This window comes from Agelaius tricolor, unplaced genomic scaffold (assembly GCF_023055355.1).
Source record: "Agelaius tricolor isolate 1412-34295 unplaced genomic scaffold, bAgeTri1.0.p SCAF_28, whole genome shotgun sequence".
NCBI classification, from domain to species: Eukaryota; Metazoa; Chordata; class Aves; order Passeriformes; family Icteridae; genus Agelaius; species Agelaius tricolor.
The window spans coordinates 8083722-8102107 of NW_027269288.1; the positions used below are offsets into that span (position 1 = coordinate 8083722).

The 18386-nt window shown below is 44.1% G+C and overlaps 1 protein-coding gene across 9 annotated transcripts in view; it reads right to left on the reverse strand.

Moving 5' to 3' along the window:
• KIF1B (kinesin family member 1B) overlaps nucleotides 1–18386 on the reverse strand; it is a 78053-nt gene that overhangs the window by 5653 nt on the left and 54014 nt on the right. For all 9 annotated transcript variants that reach the window (XM_071448891.1, XM_071448888.1, XM_071448884.1 and 6 more), the window contains 20 exons: nucleotides 17689–17807; nucleotides 16540–16625; nucleotides 16263–16392; nucleotides 15749–15908; nucleotides 15042–15132; nucleotides 14383–14501; nucleotides 13807–13862; nucleotides 11048–11156; nucleotides 10409–10475; nucleotides 9548–9632; nucleotides 9177–9282; nucleotides 5510–5624; nucleotides 4838–4971; nucleotides 4294–4355; nucleotides 3442–3587; nucleotides 2943–3182; nucleotides 2463–2534; nucleotides 1739–1860; nucleotides 828–977; nucleotides 300–492 (listed from right to left, as the gene is read on the reverse strand). In XM_071448891.1, the coding sequence (XP_071304992.1) occupies nucleotides 300–492; nucleotides 828–977; nucleotides 1739–1860; nucleotides 2463–2534; nucleotides 2943–3182; nucleotides 3442–3587; nucleotides 4294–4355; nucleotides 4838–4971; nucleotides 5510–5624; nucleotides 9177–9282; nucleotides 9548–9632; nucleotides 10409–10475; nucleotides 11048–11156; nucleotides 13807–13862; nucleotides 14383–14501; nucleotides 15042–15132; nucleotides 15749–15908; nucleotides 16263–16392; nucleotides 16540–16625; nucleotides 17689–17807 (2362 nt within the window). The remainder of the gene's footprint in view (nucleotides 1–299; nucleotides 493–827; nucleotides 978–1738; nucleotides 1861–2462; nucleotides 2535–2942; nucleotides 3183–3441; nucleotides 3588–4293; nucleotides 4356–4837; nucleotides 4972–5509; nucleotides 5625–9176; nucleotides 9283–9547; nucleotides 9633–10408; nucleotides 10476–11047; nucleotides 11157–13806; nucleotides 13863–14382; nucleotides 14502–15041; nucleotides 15133–15748; nucleotides 15909–16262; nucleotides 16393–16539; nucleotides 16626–17688; nucleotides 17808–18386) is intronic.

Here is an 18386-nt window from a genome sequence, read left to right on the forward strand (position 1 = left end):
ACAAGCCCAAAAAACCATACAAAGGAAGCTGCACAAACCCAACATGCAGGGTGGTGGTACCAACACATCCTCCTAAATCTGATGTGTGACAGCAGTCAGGGTCACTCTCTGGTACAACTGTGTCCAAAACTGTAAGAAACCCTGAACTAACTGGGAACTTTGTGGGCAGGATCCTCAATGTCTCCACAGCTCAGATCCATTTGCCTCAGAACAGAGATGACACACCTGATGGTACAGATGCACTGCTACTTGTAATGTCCTTGCTTTATGGATAAATAAACAACAGCTCTCAGACTGACCTTCACCATTGCCTGTTGATCCTCACTGTATTCCACCTGAGCTGTGGATAAGTTTATGATTCCTCTTTCTACAGGATCTTTGTCACTGTTGTAAATAAAAACATAGGGACGGCGAACCACCACAAAGTGCTTGGCCCAGGAGCTGGAGAGTGGCTCCTTGAAGTGGAGGTATCCTTTCTTTGACACCACAGAGCTGGAAAAAATAAACCCACATCAATGCAGAAATAGATTTTCCCCTGAGTATCCCTATTAACTGCAAAACACTGTGTAAGACACTTGGTCCTTAATCATTGGTCCTATTTTGTCTGCAACAGTGTTCTGAAAAAGTTCTTCTAAAACAGCTGAATGGTGTTTTCAACATCTATGCAGAAGTCTGACAGTCTTCCTCAATCCATCACAGAGGACTCTGCAGCTCTGCTATCACCTGTTAAATTTCCTTCTTCAAATGGGGCACAGAACCCAAGAATCTCAGAAAGCCCCTGTGAGAGTTCTCAGGAAGCCATGATCACACAACAATAAAAACCTTACCCTGGTCTGATTTCCTCAATATCAGGAACAAGGTTTAGGAACTCGTTCTTTCCAGCTCTGGCAAGGTAGGAAGTTTCTACTGCAGGAATTATCTGGAACTGCTCCACCTCATGACAGGGACTGGAGGCACGAGAATTTGCTTCTGGTGTCCTTTAAAAAAAGTAGAGAAAAAAAAGTAAATTGCAACAAAGCAACTGAATGTGGCAATGAAATTTAAACTGCATCTTCAGGCCAGCTTGAAGTTCCTTCCTCCAGCCCAGATTTATTGAATGACATTGGGATCCTTTTGTACAATACTGAATAGCATTTTCCCTTGATATCTGTGGAATAAAACTTATAATAACCACTGGTAAGTTGCTTCCCCACTACTTCTACCATTTTTCTCCTGCTAAACGTAATCACAACACAGACATACTTCCTACTACTGTTAGATGTAAAATGTTCTACTTCCTCAGCACTCCTCCCTCAGGGATGCTGAACTGAGAAGGTCCAAATTATGTCTTTTACTACATGGTTATTACCAATTTCATCAAAAATATCTTGCATAGATACAGCTGAGAAAGGTAAACAGAGATTAATGGCCAAACTGGTTTATTCTGGGTCGTTATTAGTAGACCTTTTCAAAAGACCTCTGAAAAAACTTGTGGACTCTGCACACTGCAGATGCACTGGTCACTGGAATGACAAGCATCTGACTGTTGCCCCAACACAAGCAGAAAAAACACCACTTCAAAAGAACAAAATGAGGAAAAAGAATTGTTCAGAGTGAATGGAGAAGTAAGGCAAGGGGGCTGTACAGAGAAATATCTGAAAGCAGGGAAAAGGAAGAAAAGAGGAAAAACAAATCAGAAAACAGCAAAGAGATGTGTGAAGCAGTGAAGTGATGTTTCCTTTTAATACATTACACTTACTTCTGGTCAACTGAATTACACCTGGAATCCACCAGAGAAGGGCAGGTGGATGAAGGGGTGAGGGTGGCACTGCTGAAACTGGACACGGACGGGTCCCGCCCAATTGGAGAAATATCCGAGAGCTGCAAGCACAAACACATCTCAGCAGCTGGGCTGCACTGGTGCCCATCCTGGCTGAGAATGGCTTTCAGCAGGGATGGCTTAGAGAACAGAAAGGCTTTTTCATCAGCCATTCCCCTCGTCAGTAGGCAAATTTTCACACAAACTACCAAAGCCCATCCGGGGGCAGAAATACAGCAGCGTTTATGCAGACACAGCTTGTTATTATCAATAACTACACTTCTGATTATTCTCTGACTTCTTCAGTGATAAAACATCATCCACTCTGAAAGCTGGTATTCCCTTTGCCTACTGGCAAAATTATTAAGAGTAGATTTATCCTTTTACATAGGGAAAGTGTATGTAGGGAAAGACAGTAAGAGTCTGCAAATAAACTGGGCACTGTACTACTCTGCAAGTCCACACCATTGCCAATTCCTGCCATAGCATTTGGAACCTGATGCTAAATAGCCAAATGCTTCCAAAGGACTGAAAATAAAAATAATAAATTAATATAAAGTGGTTTATCTTTTCATAGTATCAGCAGATTCCATGACTCACAAACATGCTGCTATTGTACTAGAAATAGAGTGTATTACAATTAAATATTACATGAAATATTTACCTTACAATCGCTGATGCTGTTGTACACCTGGTTGAATTCCCGATTGAAGGTATGAGTAAGAAGCTGCAGACACTAAAGGGGGTACATGAGGAGAAACAAATGAGACACAGAGAAGAACTTTATATTTAGATTTTCAGAGAAATTTGAACAGGTGATTTGCCAAGACACACTTGGCAGGTCATGAAAGAAAAAACAAATCCTAAACTGCTATGAAAAATCACAGAAGAGGATAATAATCACTTCACTTGATAAAATTAGAAAGTTTTTATAGAACCACTAACACAGGGGAATGAGATACAGCCCCAGCCCAAACCTCCCCAGCAGCACTGGCCGGTGAAAGTGGCTTATTTCACTAACCAAGATGTTAAAATGAAACTCTCACACTATTGGGTATTCCCCCAGCTATCTGAGAACCCGTGATTGACCTGCAATTCCCTCTGGCAGCCCAAGTGCCAGCAGGATGGCTGCCCTGGGCCATACCTTGGTGGCCAGCTCCTTCTCCCGGTCCACCAGGCTCTCGATGTCCGCCGAGTCGTAGCCGCTGCTCTCGCTGGGCGTCACCGCGCTCTCGAAGGTCGTGGTGGAAATCTGAGAGGAAATGCTGGTGGAGGTGCTGAGGGTTCCACTGCTCAGGCTGGGAGACAACGAGTCACTCAGGGACTTGGGGATGCTGTCACCAAGCTTCTCACGAAGCAGAAGAAAATGCCGGGTTTTTTCCACCTAGTGAGGAAAGAAATCAGCATCGTCCCCTCCAGGAGGGTGCCAGTTTCACAGACACTGAATTCTTAGGAACCCTTTACTATTCATACCATAACTTTCTCCAGGGAAGGGAGTTTACAGTGGCACTAGAAATTGAATTTGCTATTTTGAATACACTGAGATTCTGAGCTGAGGACTCTACTCAGCAGCCAGCCACACACTTTGTATCTTCTCTGCCAGGAGAATTTATTTAAATCTTGACTTCCATCTCTTTGCTCACCTCATGCAGCAGCTCCAGTTTCTCCAGTTCCCATTGATGCTCTAGAATGAGGCTGTCCCCCCTGGGCCTCCAACCTGCCAGGTTCTCTTCGCCCCTCACATATGCCACAGAAGTATCCAGGACTTTCCTCCTCCTCCTCTGCATTCCTGAGCGGTAAAAAACAACATGAGATGTGTTAAAACCATAGCCAGAGAGGTGTCACAGAGAAATAATCAGCAATCTGCAAAGAACCAGCACTTCTGCTGCTTGGCTGGAAATATACAACATAAGGATTTCATTACCTGCAAATACACAACTGAAGATATTTTATTTAGTCCAGCTTTCTTACTTTTTTCAGGTATTTTCTATTGACCAAGATATAATGTAAACTCCTGTTCAGTCTAATTCAACACAAGGACTTCAGTTTCTACATCTTAAAAGAAAACTACACAGATACACCATGAACTATATTCCTTCCAAGTGGTGAAGTTGGCATCAGAAATTCGCAGCATCTTCAAAAGAGAAGAAAAAGCTCTACTGCTGCAAAACCCAGTCTCAAGTGTTAGTTATGAGCCATGGGTTATGGCCCTAAGACTCAGGGGCATAATGTGATACATGCACTCAGTGTCCTGAGTTATCCACGTCAGAAAACATCAAATTTCCAGTGAATTCTTGTTTACCAATGGTAAACACAGACCTGAGTCTAAAGTAAAAGCCTGAGTAAGTATTTTATGGAATAGCAACGTTCCATTGCTCCTATGAAACACAGGAACTGCTTCTGATCAGGACAGAAATGTTTACTCCATTCTCCCTGAGAAATTTTCTGCAATATTTCATATTTATCATCATATTTATCAACCAGTTGCTGCTTACCTGGACTTCCTGTGTCTGACATTTTGCATAAACTCAGTTCATAGATCCCAGTTACTCGATTGCTGTTCACAGGAAAGCAGAAGAAGCAAAAATACACTATTTATTAATTCAGAAATAAAATGCTTCAGCTTCAGCTCAGTGGTTCCCAAAGCAGAATTTAAAGTATAGGTGTTAGTTAGAACTAGATTTCAATACTACTCTTGCACAAAATAGCCAGAACTGCAAGATCCTAAAAAAAGGCATTTCCCCCATGTTCCCACCCCACCCTGCACTGGACTTGAAGAGCACATGATGCAGTAAATTCCAGGTCAGGATGCAAACTTGAAAAATGGATCCCTCTTCCCAGCTCTGTTTATATGGAAAAGAGAGAAGCCATCAGAGTCCCACTGAAATAAATGTGAGAAAGAACATTCAAAACCAGACTGGAGAACCTATGAGTAGGTAAAGTTTCAAGGAAAAAAATAAGAAAACTAAACTAAATCCTCTAAGAGGAAACACAAATACTGACCAAAAAGGCCAATACCAAAGGTGTAAGTGCACTTACGAGTCTGGGGATTTGGAGTAGCCGCTGCCGAAGAGGCTGCGCAGGGAGCGCGGCGGGGAGATCTTGGCGTCGCGCGAGTAAAACACCATGCACACGTCCTTGGTGATCACTGCAGGCTGGATGCAGTGGTCAAGCTGAGGGAACAGCAGCAATGGATGAGTGAATGGCTGCAGCCAACTGTGCTGAGTTACACTGCTGCCCTTAGCTTCTGGGACAGCTTTTGAAACCTGTGCTTGTTTGGGTCCTTGGGGAAGGGTTTTCATGTGTGTATCTGGGAAAGAGAACTGCCAGGTTTCTCAATGCATCCCATGAGATGATTTCATTACACAGAACAACAGTGTCTTGCACACAAGCCAAGAGCTAAGCCACTGTTTGTAACACCAGTACTTACACAGCAATATTCACTGATTCCAGAGGATTTTCAGATACAAAGATAGAAAAAACAAGGCACAAAAAGGCAAGACCAGCAGTATCTCTTGTGTTGCAAGGCAGTAATACCTTGACATCAAGATGTTAACTATGACTACATTTTTTCCACCCTGTCCTCAGGAAATGAATAAATACTCTTACTGGCTTCAGGACTGAAATCACTTTTGGATCTATTTCTCTTGGGTTCACTCTGTGTCCTGTCTCCAACAGTCCATAGCCAGCAGGAAGGCCCTGGTGTCTCACCTCCAGGTAGGCAGAAAGGGTCATGTAGATCTTCTCTCCATACGGTGTCACTCGATTGAGGAGCAGGGAGTTGTGCAAGGAACTATCCCAAACTGCCTCGAACCGGTAGAAAGTCCTGGAAAGAAGAACAGTGAAAGGTCAATAGTAAGAGTTCCTCTGCAGCCCCCTCATCACTCAGTGTAAAGCATCTCTTTCTGACATCATCCTCCAAGCAAAAACCTTCTCTTTATTTCCAAGATCATTTACTTCCACCTCAAACAGAGTGGGCATAAAGACCACTGCCTGTCATGGAGAACACTCATCTAAAAGAGAAAAGAGGGAATGCAGAAAACAAAAGCTGTCATAACTCTACAGGGAAGTCAGCACTGAACAGTTGTTTCTAAACAGAGAAAATTCATTTCTGCTGTTGAAATTCAGCCCTGGATCTTAAGCTGGATCTTAAAAGTACATGGGAAAATTCTTTCTACACCATATTTTAGGACTTCTGTAAGAGGTTTCTTCAGTCTGGCACAAGGAAAGAGAGGAGATGAAAGCTCCCACAGGTCTACCCCAGCAACCCAGAAGGTTCAAGTAAAAAGTGAGAGACAGCATCACACACAGCACAGCTCAATCACCACATCCAAAGGCATTGTTACACTCTCCCCTCTCTAGCAGGGGCTTGGGGAAATGAGCTTTCTCCTTTCTCACAGGCAGCAACTGATTTCAGGAAGGTTCCTTTGGAAAGAAGACCTGTGCCCCTGTTCAGGAACTCAGCACCTCTTTCCACACTGGTGACAGATACAGAAGGTATGCATTCTTCATCTTCATCTTCATCTATATAATTTCCCTCCCAAATCCTCTTGCTATTTTTATCTCATTTTGAGTCAAATGATGTAGTACTAAAAGCAAGAAAGTGCTTCATGTATATTATTTTTTTTAAATAAGTTATATATCCAAAGAGTTTCTGTACTTATTCCCAACTCGGAAAAATAGAAGATGAAATTAAAGACAAAGGACAAACAGCAGGGTGGAGGTAGAAGAAACAAGAAAAAAAGCACAGTATGTAGCCCTGGCATCAGTTCTGCACCATTTGCCAAACAAGATTTCTCCTCATGGAGAGGACACAGGTGTCAATGCTCCTCAGGGCAGAAACGCCACCACCCTCTGGAGCAAAATGATGTTCAGACAAACACCAAGACAAAGTCAAGCACAGCTTTGAGGCTGTGGATTTTAGTGGATCTCTTCTAGCCAGGAAGGTAAATATACACAGCTTTGCCTGCCCAAACCAGAATTTGCTACAATAGCTTTAGAGTGAGACAAGAACCAGAAGTGAGCAAACTCCTTTCAGCACAGCCAACAGCACACGCAGGAAAAGGGAGCACGGAACACACAAAGCATGGGGTAGAGGAGAGACAGGTCAAATGTTACAGGTTAAATGTAAACAGGTTAAAACTGCTTCTGAAGTGGATCTTAGCTTTAGTGAAAGGTGGTGAATTGGGAGCACTGAAGACTCTGCCTTCTCTTTTCCAGAGGCAGAGCACAGAAAGCAGAGTGCAAAGTGCCCCAGACTGTGCAGCTGCCATGCTGGGCTGTGACCCCACTGGGAATCCAGCCTGGGCAGCCACTGCATGCCTGGCTCCTCTGCCAGCTGCTGAACTAAGGAGTGGCAACCACATGGTTAAATTTCATATGCAAATCCAGCCCCAGAACAGAGGCTGAAGAGCAGCCACATGGCAGTCACTGCCATTTGATCAGAGCAATTCAAGTAACCTCATAATTCAGCCCTTGACTTGGTCCTTCAAACAAGCAGCGTTGCAGAGTCAGAGACAGTGAGAAATTCCAAATTTAGTTCTTTGAAACAGAACAAGGGAAGAAAATAGCAAGGACTACAAAAAGGGTCTGTATTTGATGGCACACCAAGAAAATCAGAAAGACTGACAAAGGAAATTCTCCTACTCCCACACATGAAGGAAAGTTCACCTTCTCAAGTCCCCCAGTGAACTGTACCTGAATAAGCCTCTGACAAGAGGAGGAGCAGGAGGAAGAGGAAGGGGAAGGAGAAGGAAGAGGAAGAGGAAAGGGAAGAGGAAAGGGAAGAGGAAGGGGAAGAGGAAGACTACTTCTGGAAGAGCTGTGCTAACAGAATTCAGTAAAAGCTGAGGGAAGTGGCAGCAATACAAATGGGACATAAAGCATTCTATTTCAAGAATCTTTATGTATAAAGGAAGCAAACAGAAAATACCTAGGCATATCCTTATCAAGAAAGAGCCTGTAAAAACATAGAAAGTGCTTTGGTTAGTGCAGCCAAAAGCAGAACAGAAAAGCAACAGCTGAGAGGAACAGAACAAGTGGACTAAGAAACAAAACAAAGTGAAAACCCCACAGAAAGCAGCAAACACGTCTGCAGACAATGAGCAAACATTAGGACATATCCCTTACCAGGGCCTCAATTCCCTTCCACCACGCTGCCATGCACTCATCCCACAACTTCAACCTTGGCATTTTGGGATGAGATGGCCAACAGCTTCATCCTACTCATTCTTCACCCAAGCTGCCCCCCCTTATAGCAAACTCCAGAGCTACAGTTCTGTAGGAACTTAGGAATTGATTGAAACAAAACAGAAAGCACAGGGCTTTCCAACTGTAAATCCAAGAGTATCAGACAGGAAACCAGCAGCAGTCTCCCTGTTTTCCAGTTACATTGATCCATTAACTCAAACACAATAAAATACCCACTTCTCAGTGGAAGGCAGTGACTGCCAATCCCCCAGTCCCTGCCTGCCTTTACAGACACCAGGAGGCAGAGAGCCCACAGGCAGGAGCAGCATCCCAAGAAGACTTTAATGCCACAGGGGATTCAAAGTGCAGGCCTCTAAGAGAGAAGGAAGAATTCCAGTGCTTGGAAGGATCCCACCTCCAGCATTCAGCAGGTGCAGCAAAGATAGACTCAAACTTTCCTCCCCTCTGGAAAAAGCCACTCAGAGCCCCATTGCAGGGATGTTCCTCCTTTGCACCAGCTGAGCAGAGCCAGGGAGAAGCCAAGTGACTCTGCTGTCAGAGCAGGGAGAGGCTGTGCCCAATGCCCCCTCTGCCCTGCTGCACTTGGTTGCAGACACTGCAGCAGAACAATGTGGAGTCTGAGCCTCAGAGCAATGAGGGACACACAGAGCCACAAACCCCTCAGCCAGGGCCCTGCTGCTGCTGCCACACTGCAGGGACATGGAACTGGACTCAACTTGTCATACAGCTGTGAATTATGAAGTTGAGTTTACAAAGCATGGCTCTGGCTTAAACTGTCACATGCTCACTCCAGGAATAACATGTACACATCTACAGATGTACCTCCCAAAACTGTCCTTGTGCTTCAATGCTGTATTCCAGCACCAAACCCTGATGTCAGTTTAGAAGTTTTGGGTTAAGTCCTGAGGTCCCCTTAGCTGTTCCTTTCCACCTGCCCTTTATGGTCCATACACATGGAAAGTAATTCAGATGCATCGTCAGCAAACCCTTCCCATGGATCAAGATTTGACAGTGATGTTCATTCTCTACCTGTTTCTGTGTGTTCTGTGCCCATGGAATTCTACATTTAATAATTAGCCACATTCCCAGCTTTCCAAACATACTGCCAATACATAAGAGGTCAAATAAATTTCAGATTCCTGCTGCAGGGCTCACTTCATTCACTTACCTGTTGGAGCTGTGAGAGGATTTCAGGTATTTTGCAGAGATAATATTCAAAGACAGAATGGCATCCACAGCAGCTTCATCTACCTCTGCTTTATTTCTTATACGCCCTAGAAAGGGAAGGAGGAGGAGGAGGAATCAATTAAAATTCAAACTGCAACACAAAAGGAATTTGTTTTCCCAAATACAATTTCAGACTACACAAAAAACAAGCAGCTGTAAATGGAAGTTGCAAAACTTAAGTTCTTCCTCTGGATCTTTTTCAAAATTCTCCTCCTACAGGCAGTGCTCATAAAATGACAGAGTCTGACACAAAGAGGAATTACCAGCAATGGTTTTTCTTCCTTACAGAGCAAGACACAAACATTTACTCACCAACCACCAGCTCTCTCACATCCTTCCAGTGCAGCTCACTGCCCTTCTCATGGATGATGGTGACTGTGATTCTCCGCTGGATTCCCTGTGCAGTTCAGAAACAAAACCCTGCTCAAGTGCTCACACACACACATCATCTATTTTGCACTTGTACTCTAAAAGTGAAGTAAATAATATATTTAAATAATATCATTAATATAATTTAATATCATTTAAGTGATTTAAATAATATCATTAGATGTCATCTGTAACTGAACAAGCTCTTTGTTTCAGGGCCCTAAAATTCACTTCAAGGGGATGTTATATTCTCATATGTAAAAGAAATTAAATACTTCCCCTTCCTCACTCCACAGAGTAGGAAAAATGTAACTTTAAACCTATAAACCATATTTAACTGGGGTTATCTTTATAATCTAGCTAGAGACAAAATATTAGTAAGGATTATAAGAGGAATTTAAGATGCACTGAGATACAGTCACTTCATAGATGATGTGTCATAACCACAAGCAGTGAGAGAGAGCAAATGGAATTTGAGTCCACATCATCCTTCTGTGTCCTTAGAGATGCTGGAGAACACTGAAGGCACAAATCTGGTCCCAGAGGGTCCTGCTTTTTAAAAGGCTTTCCTGTTTCATGAGTGGGATGCCCAGTGATAAGCACAGGAGCAGCAATATCCTGGGGGCCACAGAGTCTCCTCCAGCCCAAAGCCAGCAGAGCAGGCACAGACTGGGACATGCTGCCTGTCACTGCACAGCTGTGGGGGAAAGGAGCTGCACAGCCCAGGCAGCAGCATCCCCTCCCTCCCTCCCTCCCTGCCTGCAGGATGGCACTTGCTGGCTGTCCCACAGCTTCCCTCAGTACCTGGTGCAGCAGAAAGGTCCCCTGGCAGGGCAGGCCCCCGGTGTGATCCACAATAGCAGGGATGTACCTGTGTGAGACAGGGAACCAGAGATGTACCTGCAGCTTCCTCTGCTTGCAGCAGCTGAAGGCACCAGAGTTTCTTTCTACCCACTCCCCAGAGAGGCTCCTTCTGGCATTAGAGATCAGTGACTCGTGGAAGTGTCACCCACTGTACCCCCAGTGCTGAAAACTGCAACTCACTTCTCAATGTAACCCCTGAAGGCCTGTCAGGGGAAAACCTTTGTACAGAGATGAACACTGAGCAGAGGCTGCCATGTGACTGGAATCAAGCCTCCAGTGTCCCAAAGAATCCAAACTCATGGCCTACACAGGCAAGTTTTCCTGATGCCTGTGCCTGGAGCTTCACCAGGGAAAGACCCCTCCAAGTGTGCAAGAAATTCCATCACTTTAGTGCCTTCTAATGGGGACAACTCCTGCCAGCAGATTGGACACCCATCACTACAAACCAGCCAGGCCCTTACCATGGTGACTGCTAAACATCAACCTGGTCTGAACAGAACAAAGGGCAAAAACCCAGAAATCTCATAAACCACGGCTCTTGAAACACAATATTAACCACAATATGAATATAGGACTTACTCCCCTGTTGGCTCCAGTTCACTGATCTCAAACCACACCAGGAGGTCGTATTTGCTCACACTGTGGCCCAAGCTGGGCTTGCTCATAGTATTCAGCTTTGTAGCTGGCACTGAAAAGAAAAAAAAAAAAAAAGAAAGAAAGAAGAAAAAAAGAGTGGTTTACAAAGACTGACCAAGTAAAGCCTATTCAGGACTCACAGAAAGGTGCCATTTCAGAGGTCCTACATATTCTGTGTATGTAAGCAGACCACAGCTTTTATCATGAAAATTATGTTGCTTACAGGAATCGTTATTTCTCTAAGTGTTTTTTAAATCTAAGTTACAAGAATAGAAAAAAATTTTGAAGTTAAATAATGGAACAAAAGTGCATCCAAAGAGCCTGGAAAAATACACAGTTTCTCTAGATCCACAGAGAAGAAGTTTCCTCAAATGTGCATCAGTTGCTTTATGGCTTGACAGTTGGTGGTTTAGAATTCCTGAGGTCTGTTCATCTGCAGCATCACTCACCCATAAAGTACCCATTTCACTTTAGGAAAATTCACTTTTCCCCACACAATAGGAAAAGAACTTAAAACTTCAGTCATCACTTCATGTTCCAAACTGCCAGACCCCTGCATTGCTTGGTTAAGATATTGTATATGTAAAAAGGAAGAACAAGACTTATCCCAGAGCCCTAATCCTGCCTAAGTATTTTTCTGGGTTCCTTATCTCTTGGTATTAGTGACTATAACCAGCCAGATCCCCTCTAATTCCTTTCATTCAAATGTAGGGATAAACCATGTTTAAAAAAAATAATGAGACAGCTTAAATTCTAGAAATAACCTAATACTCCCTCACACATCATACCTGGTACTTACCATTACATGCTTTCTCCTGTCTGTTCACTCATTACATTTTTATAAATGTGAACATTTTAAAAGCTTCGTTCCTTACACTCTGACTGGGATTTTTGTAACTCTGATCTTCCATTTTTTCTCCTTTCACATACTAACCTCACTGCTTTTATTAAGCCACATAATTATTCTCCCTTCTACCTCTCAAGACCCAATCCCCCCTTGCTCAGGTATTCTTTAGGTTCTCCCACCTTTACATCTCTGCATCCTTCAGCTTCTACCCTGACCTCATTTCCTGTGCACTGGAAGGACATAACAGCCCCCAGATAAAGCAGGTCCCTGCAGGAGTGCCTGGGTGCTCTCTTCTGTTTCTTTTCTGGGTAAAACAGCAGCTGCCTCAGAGGGACAGATTTTACAGGAATCAGTTATTCACAGCACAGCTCCACCCTGGGAGGCAGCGAGCTTGAGGCTCATCATTCACCTTCTCATACATTACTCAGGGTAGTAACTCCCTTACACCCAATCATCTCATGCAGCTGCACATGAACTCACTCCAGCCAGGGGAACATCAAACACACAAGTCACTCCAGGTTATTGCCAAGCAGAGCCATTAAAAAGCATCAGAAGAGAAAAACAACAGAAAGACACATCTAACTGAACATAAAAGCTTGAGTCTAGGTGTTCTCACAGACTTGCTCTGGTACAATTATTAATCAGCATGACTTTTTTGGAGTTAAATAAAACAGAATACAAATGGAAGTGAGGAACAGCACTGTTAGTGGCAGGAAAGGAAGATGAGTGAAAAGGAAACCTGTACAGAACACAGCAGAATGTTTCCTCTATACCTGCCTGTGTTTTCATATGCATCTCTCATCCCAGGATCACAAAACTCTATGCAGAACACAGAAAAATCAGAGGTCCTGGAAGTTTCAGGGAACAGATGCAGTGACACAAAAAAACCTGTGACTCCCAGCACACTGGAGTCCACAGACTGTCTCAATGGTTCCCTCTAAAAGAGCCCTAAATTTAAGCACAGCATCATCCTTCCATGAGCACAACCATGGCAGCTTCTCATCCTAACACTACTACATGGTGAAGGAAAAAGGAATTTGGAACTACTTCTACATCTATCACAGACCAAGTTTGGCTACTAACCATCTACTAACCATCTACTAACCAAGTTTGGCTACTAACCATCTCGTTTAGGAGCCCTCTCACTCTGACAACTGGGAACAGGCAGAAAGAGAAAAGGTGGCAGCTGGTCAGCTCCATCCTGGAAAGCAGCCACGGCAGAGGAGGCCAGCACGGTGGCATGCTCGGACAGCGTGTTCAGCACATGCACGTTTACATAGCCAGACATAAGGTACCTAATCAACTCAATCTTCCTTTCATGGTCTGCAGAGGGAATGCAACACACACACAGAAAGGGTGGTAGAAATATGCAGGTGAGAGAAAGAGGGAGAAGGAGGAAATGAAAGGTGAAATGGAAAAAAAAATCACAAAAGAGTTCAGCATGCATTATTCCAATTAAGCAAAGAAAACCAAGAATCATTTCAACAAGACTCACTCACTAAACAAAAACATGAGAGAGCAAAAAGATGAAACAATTAATGAATAAGCAAATTTCCAGTCAGTAAGTGCTCAGTAAGCAGGGGAAGAGCCATAGCCAGATCTCAGGGCATATGGTCAATACCTCAGGAATGGAATTCTACCCCCTAAAGAACTAAGCAGCACTCCTTGCAGAGGAGGTTGAGAAGAAATAAAAATAAAACATAGAGAGGGCAGAGAGCCAGCAAAGACATTCAGTGCCCCCTGCAGCACTCACTCCATTTACATTTCTCAGTGTCCTGGAAGGCTCAGGAATACACCACAACCTCCACTTGCAGCAGCAGACCTGTGATGTACAGAATTACAGAGCTGTTCTCACCTGGCTTTGACAGTGGCATAGGGGGAGGGAAGAATCTTCGAGAAGGCTGAGGAGGGCTACAGAGAAATAAAGAGTTATCAATACAGAGGCAGTTAAACATAAGAAATATACACAAATGCACACACATGCATCTTTGTATACACACACCTATTACTGTCTCTAAAAATATCCTCACAATTCTATGAAGACAGGTAAATATCCCCTGTCAGGAAAACAAGGGGGCTCAGCACACTTCTCAGACTACCCTGTGCCCTTTTTCTATTCTAGCTTAACCAATCCTAGGAGCACTGCTGAGATTTCCCAGAGCTCACAGATCACTGCTGGAGTTCCCAGTATTCCCAGTGCAGTCTCCAATCACTGGGGGTTTTTAGGGTGCACTGGCAGAACAGCTTTCCATGTCTGACAGGGCAGAACAATTCCATCAGTCACTGCACTGGGTAAAGAGGCCTCTGCCAGCACTTTCACCTCCACAGGGATTCTGCTTCTGAGGCTGTGGTGCACAATTTGAGGAGTACAAAAACTGCATGACCTGAGCATGATCCCCACGTGCCTTTATGCCAGGCTAGTGACCAATACCTGTTGAGATCCTGTCCTTGCAGGTGGAGAGGATGCTGCTGGTAATGTCCAAAGACTTCAAAGACAATAGGCTTTGTTTTGATGTACTCCACAAATGATTCTGTCACTTCCACAGCAATCTGTTTCAAGAGTAAGGAAAGAAAATGAGACATTCAAAAAAGGAAATCTCTTTTAGGAGTCTGTATTTTTCATATCACTTAGTGTCACTCACAGTAAAAGCAACTGCATTCTCTTCTGGTTTAGGCATTAATTCTACTCTCCAAGAAAGGAGGAAATTAAAGCCTCAGTATCAGGCATTTCAAGTGGAAGAAGAGGAGGCTGTATGTAAGCAAAGCATTACACAGTTCATAAAAATAGATATATCCAGCTCATCTGAGATCATGAGCACTGCTATTCACATGTATATTTTATTTCCTGAACTCTAGACTGTTTTCATCCTGGAAAGGAAACACAGAATTCAATGGCAGGAAGCAGAGGTGAAGGAAGAGTTAAATTTGCCACAAAGAATCATTCTGTGTTTTGTTTTGTGATGGGGATTACATCATTCACCTGATCACCCCTAGTACTGTCTATTCCTAATAATTCTGCTTGCCTTGAAGGACACACATAACTCCCAGTGCTGACAGAGGAAGTTACTGCTCACAGGAAGCTTTACTTACATTCTGAACATGGTAAAACCCAAGGGGAGTCCCTCTGCCATTGTTTTTGAGAGGTTCTGTTGAGAAAGCTTCATCATGTCGATGTAAAAAGCTTTAAAAAAAGAAACCAAAAATCAGCCACCACAGAATGGTTTCATGAAGATTGCTGTGCTCTGAATCCAACCCTGAAAGGAAATCCTAAAACCCTAAAAGAAATGTATTTTACTGGAACTTTAGAAGCAGTTGAGTGATGGCCTAAAGCTGGGCATACCATGGGCTTGTGGGACCACAACTGTGGTACTTGTTTTATGTCTTTATTACTCCTTTTTATTCTCTTCCTTAAGAACCCAAGCCTAAGACCACTTTCACTTGAGAAGTACTGATTTCCTCCAGGTTCATGCAGCTTTCATTCAAATGGGTGTGTGTACAATCTAGTACTGAATTTTTCACACTGAAAGCTTAAAACCCCAAGATATCTATAAACTTACGAGTGCAGTTTGATTCCTAATTCCTTTCTGCAAAACTTTAATCCTTGACATCTGCTTAAGAGAAAGTGAGGACCAAGAACTCCAGGAAGTGACAAGGTGTTTTTCTCTGCTGTACAACACCTCCACCCATCTGAAAAGTTCTCAGAGTTCCACTGCCCACTGTTCTTTGCTCTCTCTATCGTTATCTCATCATATCTCTATACCATTAATTGCCTAATGCAAGTGAAGACAAATTCTTACTTGAACTGGCAGAAAATATCTGCATATTCGGGCAGGATGCCACTGGCCTGAAGCACTGTCACACGGAAGGTAAACACACTGCCCAGCTTCAGGTGATCACCAATTTCTTCAGTGAATCCTTCCATGGTCATCTTTCCATCCAAAGTGGCTGACTTCAAGTCTTAGGGAGAAGAAAAAAATCCCACATGAAATAATTTTTTTTCTTTTTTTTTTCCTCCTCTCTTTTCTTGAAATAGTTCTTCAGGAGACAGTTTAGTCCCATCGCATTTTTTTCCCTTTTAAACCCAAATAATCTGCTGATAACCAAAAGATCCAAATATCTGGGAAGTTTTTCAGCACTGTTCTTCAAATGAATCTCTCATGTTCAACCAGGATCTCTCATGTCCAACCCGCTGGTTACACCCCTCCCTAACCACAACACTCTTGAAGGACACTCAGAACTCCTTTCTATGACTGACTGAAAGTGTCACAAATTTCCCAGAAGTTCTCCAAATACTGAGTATTTCTTGCTTACCCAGCTCATTCATTCTGTTGATCTCCTCTGGAGGAGTGGTAACCTCTGAATTCTGTCCTTGCCCTTCCACAATCCTTAACTCCTCCAGTGACAGTCCAGACCGAGTCATCGCAACTGAGGAGAAGTCACTCTGAAAATGAAATACAACAGTGGCTGTAGCAGACTTCTGCACTTTCTGAGTTTGCCATCCCCTTCTTTCCCTGTAACATGTGTTCTTTATTTAGAAGCACAAGCTACTACACTCAAAGATACCTAAATCAATTTTAAGAATTCTTACCTTATCAAAATACTCATTGTCAAATGAAATTTTAGCTGTGCCAGACTGTCGAATACCTGATCCATAATCTGGGGCTTCTTCATCAGCTAAAAAAACACAGGGAAAAAAGAACATAGATAAATATTTATTTGGAAATATTCAGGCAATGCTAAGGAGACCAAACCAAACTAGACTTTTGTACACATTAAACTGGATTTCAATTCACTTGTTTTAATCCCTGCCAGGGTGATTCTTACACATCTTCAGAGTCTGAGCTTCATTATATGTTCCCATGGAGAGTGAAGCTTCCAGGGTTACCCTACCTAAAGAAGCAAGAACTGTTGGCATTTGGCCACTGCTGGAAAGGGCAAATGATGGGAAGGATCTGTGCTCCCACCAGCATGGCTAAGGCATGGCCCTGCCAAGCAGCCCACCCCACACTGAGCATTCTGAAACACCAGGGACTGAGCAGTGACCTGCAGTGACCTCTGGCACACACACAATGGCAGCTCAGCACTGGTGAGGCTGGTACCACCCCGGATATCTGCTCCTCTCTTCTGAAAAGAATTCCTGGTGATTAAATACTGTGTAAAGCAGCTCCAGTCTCCACGTTTTTAGTGAGGCAATGAAGGGGGAAACTGCAGCTGATTTCTGTTCCCACCATGCTGGAAACCATCAGAAGTTCAGGAACTTCTTCACGTGCTCTGCCCAGGCCCCAGAGGAGCACATTTCTGAGCATTATTTAAAGGGATAGTTTGAGCACAGCTAAAACTTGCTACATTTAACTTTAATGCAGGTCACCAAAGCGATCAAAGCAGGTACCCTTCTGCACTGTTTATACTGGGTGCCAGAAGGAAAAAGCTTTCCTTTAGTTTTAGTTTTCTGACTTACTGACAGTAGCTAAATCTTCCACTGTCCTAAAAAGCAGTGTTGCATTAGTTGCCAGGTATAAAATTCAGTGGACAACATCATCATAATTTTAAAATCTTTTGTTCAGTAGCATTATTTCAAGACTTATTCATGCTCAGCCCATACAGTGAAACAACAAATGAAATCATCTCAATACCAACAGAGAACAAGTGTTCTTTGCAACATGAAGGTGATTCAGGTTTGAGTCTCAGGAGACTGGTTTGGTTTGCAAGCCTGGCTCTGAAGGCAGCAGTGTCTCACCTGCTATGGCCTGCACAGCCACACGCAGGAAGCCCCGCACTTCGCCCTTCTCGCTGACCACGGCCACCCTGTGGATCAGGGGCACTGGGTACAGCAGATTGCTCAGGTACACGAAGGCTCTGGTGACAGGAGGAGAGAAACACAGCCAGCATTAGGAACGCTGTGCCAAACCCCACTGCAGCTTTGCTTGGCTCTGGAACAGTCAGACCTCAGGCACTGCAGCTCCCAGACCTGCAGGAGCTCCCGGGTCCACCCTGCCCACACAGGAGGTCCTGGGTCCATCCTGCCCACACAGGAGGTCCTGGGTTCATCCTGCCCACACAGGGGGTCCTGGGTTCATCCTGCCCACACAGGAGGTCCTGGGTTCATCCTGCCCACACAGGAGGTCCTGGGTCCCTCCTGCCCACACAGGAGGTCCTGGGTCCACCCTGCCCACACAGGAGGTCCTGGGTCCCTCCTGCCCACACAGGAGGTCCTGGGTCCACCCTGCCCACACCCTGGGTCCCTCCTGCCCACCCAGAGCTCTGGCCAAGGCCAGGGCAGCTTCCAAAGGCTCTCAGTCGGAGCTCAGAGGGACCCAGGGCTCACAGGAATGAGTTACAGACACAGGGAGAGAGGATGGCTGTATGGAAGGCAACCAGAGATGCACTGAAGTTGTGAATGGAGCTGTTAGCAAGCTGACAGAATCCATCAGGGAA